Source organism: Diabrotica virgifera, chromosome 5, assembly GCF_917563875.1.
Source record: "Diabrotica virgifera virgifera chromosome 5, PGI_DIABVI_V3a".
Classification (NCBI taxonomy): Eukaryota; Metazoa; Arthropoda; class Insecta; order Coleoptera; family Chrysomelidae; genus Diabrotica; species Diabrotica virgifera.
In genome coordinates, this window is record NC_065447.1 from 83,529,003 (window position 1) to 83,535,892 (window position 6,890).

Consider the following 6,890-nt stretch of genomic DNA (forward strand, 5'->3'; position numbering starts at 1 on the left):
CAAATCGTTTTTGGGCGTTTGTTTATAAAGCAAGAATGTTGGTTGTGATGTCTCCTACCACGTTTAAAGGTTTGTAGGTATAGTTATGAAATACTCTGTATAAACATGCTCAAAAAGCGCCTATTCTAGCTGTTCAATAATTATGAAATTTGTTACGTTAGGACGAAAACTGCTTGTATGATAGCCGTCAGAACCAATATACTAAGTGAATAAAAAATCAAATACCAATGCCACCAAAACGAAAAGGAGGACAAGAAAAAAAACTAGAAAGGGAGAAGAAAAAAAGATGTGAAATAGCAAAAAAATGTCACTCTTTGGATAATTTGCTCAATAGTTATTCTGTTTTTTCAACTTCAGGGGTAGAAAGTGATATTAACACGGAAAAACAAGAGCAAGAGCAAAAATCCGAAGAAAATTTACCGGTTTCAGAAACTAAATTTGAAACTGAGTTAAAGCTGTCAGATGACTCGGACGACGACATAGAGACAAGTGATGAAAGCGATAGTGAAGCTAATGTAAAAAAGGCACTTAAAGACGAAGAGGCGCTACTAAAGCTGGGACAGCCGGAAGAGACAGAATCTGGCAATTTCTTCGACCGTCCCGATCCCAATAAATTACAGCTATTTTTTGAATTCCATCCAAAGGTACCTGTCGCACAAAAAGATGTACCTTTCAATGTGGAAAAAGCGTTTACGCGTAATAATAAAACAAAAAGGAAATGGTTGAGCTATAGTGAAGAAAGAAAGGCACTTTTCTGCACAATTTGTCTTGCTTATTCAGTTGAGAGTAATAAAGATCAAAGTTCTGCTTTTGCAAGAGGTATGTCTGATTGGAAACATGTATATCAGCGAATAAATGAGCATGAAAGTTCAATCAGTCATGGAAAAAACTGCGAAACATATTTCATGTATATTAAAAATCAAACAATTGAAAAAATACTTTTTGGAAACGTTGTTGAAATGAGAAATAAAAAAGTTGCAAGCAATCGGCACGTTTTGGATGTTATTATTGATGTTATAAAACTAATTGGCAAACGAGGACTTTCTTATCGAGGCACAGCAAATGAAGCTGCATACAATCTAGAAAATGAAAACCTAGATCATGGTAATTTTTTGGAAATAATCTTACTTTTATCGAAATTTGATGTTATTTTGAAGAAACATTTGGACGCCATTGTTAAAAAAAGCAAAAGTTATCACAATAGAAAAATCAAACGTCGAGCTGGAAATTTCTACACATTTTTGTCAAAAACTACTGTAAATTCAATCATTGTCATAATCACAGAAATTATTCTAAAGAAGATTTCTTCAGAGATACAGATTGCCACTATGTTCTCTATAGAAATAGACAGCACTCAAGATATTTCAGTAACAGACCAATGTTCAGTTGTAACAAGGTATGTTAAATTGTAAGTATAATAAAATCTTCACCTTTGCTTATTTTATTTTATTTCAGGTATGTTTACAACGGAACAATTCACGAACGCCTTCTTGCAGTTGTTCCTTGTCACAATTCAACAGGGAAGGGATTTCATACCATGATTCATGACATACTGGTAAAAAATGGTTTGGATGAAAAAAATTGTATTGCTGACTCTACTGATGGGGCGGCTAATATGCAAGGGAGATATTCGGGATTCTCCAGTTTCATGGTCCAGGAAAATTCAAATCATGTTCATGTTTGGTGTTATGCGCATATTTTAAATCTTGTTCTGACAGACATTTTTAAATCCCACATTAAGGCCGCATCATTTTTTTCATTACTGAATTGTATAGCAGCATTTTTTAAAGAATCTCATCAACGCATGGGTTACTGGTTGGACATTGGCAACAATGCTAGATCACAGAAACTTCAGTTGATAGGAGAAACTCGTTGGTGGTCAAAGGAAGCAGCGCTCAGTAAAATTTTTGGTAATTTTAATGAACCTAATAAAGCACTGTACGTTGATTTAATTGACATTCTTAATACAATTGAAAATTCACAAAAAATTAAGTCAGATGCAAGAGCGACTGCTGCAAATTACAAAGCACAATTACTGAAATACGAAAATATTTTAATTGGGCACATATTCTTAAAACTGTTCTCTATAACAGGCCCTTTATCAAGATATATTCAGACAACAGGGTTAGATTTATTAAAATGTAACTTTATGGTTAATGATTCTATACTGAGTTTAAAAAAAATGCAACGGAATTTTCCAGACATTGAAGCATCTGCAGATAAATTTGTAGGGTGGGCTAAACTCTCTTTTGAAAGGAGAGACTTCGAATTTTTTGTTGAAGAACAATTGCCCGAGTTTCGATCAAAAAAGAAAAAGAAATTCTTTGATGAGAAAACTTCTGATGAAATCCCAGTAAGCCCAAAAGAAAATTTTAGAATTGTTTTTTTTAACGTTATTGCGGATACTGCAGTAGAATCAATCAGTAGAAGATTTGCAAACAACGCTGAATTATGTAGGGATCTGAACATTTTAGATCCAAATAATTTTGAAGAAATCGCCAAAGGTGAGCTACCTGAGAATTCTCTAAAAATATTGTCAGAAAAATTAATACAGTTTCATTCTTCTGCAACTCCTGCAAAGTTGAAAGAAGAGTTAGCAAGCTTTGCAAGCAACTGGAAACATATTAAATTAACAATTGAAGATTCATATGAAATAAATTATGCTAGACTTGATGTGGGGTTAGACGACTCTTCTTCTGCACAGTCAGATGTAGACGAAGATGACTGTATAACAAAACAGAGTACAAAATCAAGGGTGTGCATCGAATCTAACAAATGTCAGAACTGTGTCATTTGTTGCTACGGTTCAATTTTAAAATATAATTTGTTTAAGGGGGCTTATTCCACGCTGGTATTGGCTTATCAATATATACTTTCATTGCCCATCTCGCAAGTGGCATGTGAACGATCGTTTTCAACTTTAAAATTTATCAAAAATAGATTAAGAAACTCCTTGTCTGATAATAGACTCGAGTCGTTCATGCTGATGAATATTGAAAATGATATACTGAGCGATATCAACAATGATGAAATTATTAATCGTTTGGGTCAAACAACCAAATTAATGAAGGACGCTTTAATGTATTAATATAATAAATAATAGGTAACCATTTAGTGATAGCTATATATGTAAAACGATATTTCATTCACCTATAGTTTATAACACATTAATTTGTTATTTATATATCTTAAATATCTTAATATAGAATTTTCTAGAGCAAACTTTGTATTTTAGATTCCAAGTTTCTATACTTTAAAAAAATCAAAAAAACTCCCATGTGTATATATATATATATATATATATATATATATATATATATATATATATATATATATATATATATATATATATATATATATATATATTTAAATTTTGGGCCGCCGTCGTTTATTCTCCCGGTAGAATTTTACTTGCCCATCCGCCCCTGGGCAGTGCCTAAATCTTACAGATCTTATTTACCAGATCATAAGATTGACTAAACTCATTTCCCAGTGTATGAATCCTGTTAATTGGAGAGAATTTGCCATAGTTTGTATGATAGTGTTTTATAGAAAATACGGGCATGTCTCTAAGAATTCTAGTGCTACATCTAAAGTTGATACGACTTAAGAAATCAGAATAGTCGGTGATATGATCAAGTAGTTTAAAGAGAAAAATTAAATCACATTTACCTACTTCTGTAGTCTTCTTAGGAACTGATATTTAGCCTTGATCTTAGTTCCACCAAAGACATGTTCTTTAAGTTTAATCTATAAGCACAAATCCGGAGGAACTTATTTGAATTTTTTCAAGGGTGTAAATATGGTTAAAATAGTGTGGTGACCATACTATAGAAGAAGGGTAAGATAGGATGCTACGGATGAAAGTAAGATATAAAATTCTATATGTGGGTAACGAAGGATCTCGAGAGTTTCTTGTGATAAAACCTAGATTACGGTATGCTTTATTTGACAAATTGTTAATGTGTGGGATAAATGTAAAGGAACTTTTATTTCAGTCACTCTTGATAGAAGGCTTGCATTAATGTGATAGTCACACACAACAATATTTTTAGATTTGCTAAATTACCAGGGAATTTAATTAAAAGGTCAGTCCAGCTTATATTTTCTACCAGTGGCGTGCCTACATTAATTTGCCGACAATTAATAATAAGATTTAAATGTTTTTATTGGTTTAGTTAAATGTCATGAATATGAATGGATCTTGTAATGTGTGCTCCTTGGAGCTTGGTGATGATGAGAAATAATCCATAGCTTGTGATAGTTGTCGTGTAAGTACACATCTTCAAGAGAGTTGCTCTGGATTTACTGCAACAGAAGCCAGAGCAGTGACCTACAAAAAAGATTACTCATGCATTTCTGTGAACAGTGTCGTTCTGCATTCAAGAGTGTACCTATCATGGTTAGGTTTTACTGTTTCTGAACCTATACATACTATACAACCTATAATACAATAAATAAATATGTAGAAAACATGAATTTTTCCAATTCGAATCGGATTTTTGGAAAAAAAACAGTTCTTTCTGGTTTTTTTCCATCAATTAAAAAAACCGTTTTTTAAATACTAATTTTTAGTGACTTTCTTGGGTGTGAATCTGTCTTTCTAGTTTACTCCTCTTGGTTTAAAAACAAAGCTTAGAGCTCTTTAAAGATGTCGTCTTGTAATTAGTTTTTTTAATACCTCCAAAACGCTTCTACAGTAGGCGATTATCCGAGTCTAGGTTATCCGAGGCCCTCTGTTAACCGAGGCAAAAGTCATAACTGGTGAGTTACAACTTTCAACCTTGGCGCAACATCGTCGCCTCAAAAATAGGAATGAAGCTGACGCAAAAATCAATCAGACTTTTTAAAACTGTAATATTGATAAGCTAAATGTTTTTATCTTTTATAGACAGTACTGGACTAGTTTTGTCGTATATAATATCACAAGCGAGAAAATTTTGCCGGCAATATTTTCGACTGGTATGAAAGTTTGTTGCCTGGCAATTTTCGCGAATTAAATTTTGACTTAAATTGATTTTGTCAAAATTTCATAAGCGAAAATTACCAAAAGGCAACGAACTTGAATGAAACCAGGAGAAAATTTTGCCGGAAATAATTTTCTCTCGAATGATATTCGACAAGACTATTTCACGAGACAATTAATGCAACATATCAACGAAATATAATCTGTATTTCTTTATTTATTTATTTATCTTTATTTATTATCTGTCATAATTTTGTCGCTGAGATTTCACGTCGTTAAGGAGTTTTGTCAGTAGGAAACGAAGCGTTGCTATGCCGTTTTATCAGTTAAAAACAGTCTAGTGAAATAGTTAAGAAGTCATTAAAATATCTACAGTTATGGTTGTTTACCTCTTTTTCTATCAGTACAACCGATCTCAGTGTTAACCGAGTTTTTCCGTATCGAGGTAGTCACGGCCCCAATTACCTCGGATAATCGCGAGTCTACTGTATTTAGAAAAAACGAAGACTGGTACACTTATTTATCTTCCAGAGGTTAATCGATTCCATCAGTTGCGAATTTCTAGTACCAGTCATAGGAGTCTGTTTTTAATGGGGCAAAGGTTATTTTATCGCATAATTTTTTTGTCTTTACCTTTTAAGCATTTCTAATATTGGATCATTAAATTGTGAGGTATTCTAGTACTAAAAGGTTCTCTTGATTGTAAGTCGCTAAAATGCACCGTGTTCAAAAAAAATCGATTTGAAAATTTTTAGTTTTTTGAATTTGAAAAAAAATTTCAAAATAAAACGATGTATTTTACCGACTTAAAACAAGAATAACTTTTAGTACTAGAATACCTCAATAATTTAATAATCTAGTGTCAAAATTGCCTAAAAATTAAAGACAAAAAAGTTATGTGATACAATAGCAGTTGACCTATCCAAAACGGGCGCTTACTAGAAATTTGCAATTGATGAAATCGATTTATATCTGGAAGATAAATAAACATACCAGTTTTCGTTATCCTAAATAGTTCTTTTGTGAAATTTTTTTTTCAAATTCAAAAAACGAAAAATTTTCAAATCGATTTTTCTAGAAAACTGTGTATCCTACCGACTTAAAGTAAGAGTACCTAACTTTTAGTACTAGAATACCTCATAATTAAATAATACACGTTCAAAAATGCTTAACAGTTAAAGAAAAGTTATGCGTTAAAATAACCGTTTCCCTACCCAAAACGGACGCCTACGACCGGTAGTAGAAATTGGAAATTGATGGAATCGATTTATCTCTGGAAGATAAATAGGCGTAAGTACCAGTTTTCGTTTTTCTAAATGGAAGCGTTCTGGGGGAATTTTAAAAAACTAATTACAAGACGCGATCTTCAAAGAGCTCTAGCTCCCTTAGGTAGCATTTTCGGACTAAGTGAATTGAGTTAAATTGTCTTAAAATTATCTGAGAAATCTCTGGTCTTCGTTTGTCGGGAGAGTTTCTGTTTCTGGACATTCTGTACTATCAAATTAGTGGAGTGGTCCCTTCTTCTCTACTATAGTGTTTGTCATTCCGAGAAGTCAGTACAGGGGTTGTATTCTGTGTACTGTAGATATCTGCACGTAGCTGTCTACTGTAGATATCTATTCACCAAGGCGATAGTAGCTTTTGTTGGCATTTTTTCTGATTCTGTGCACGTATCGACAACGTTTCGGGAAGTTTCGGCAAACGAAAAACTAGGCCCGTATTCATAGTCGAGACTCAAGTCAGCGTCCTGTTTCATAAACCGTTCTCAACCTCAAATGCGGTCTTGAAGAGCCAAAAAATGAGACTAATGACAGCTGAGTCTCAAGTCGTCGATAGACCTACCTTAAGACTGCGTTTCTAACCTACCTTTTTTTATGTTTGAATCTTGATTGAATATTAATTTTTTCTAATTCAGTTCCACTTC

General features: G+C 33.0%; 1 protein-coding gene across 1 annotated transcript; it reads left to right on the plus strand.

The window, feature by feature from the left end:
* The first annotated feature begins 227 nt into the window (after window positions 1–227).
* On the plus strand, window positions 228–3,088 carry LOC126885391 (uncharacterized). The gene is made up of 2 exons (XM_050651955.1): window positions 228–1,396; window positions 1,456–3,088. Exons 1-2 carry the CDS (start codon window positions 228–230, stop codon window positions 3,086–3,088), a joined length of 2,802 nt encoding a protein of 933 aa, XP_050507912.1.
* Window positions 3,089–6,890: the final 3,802 nt, after the last annotated feature.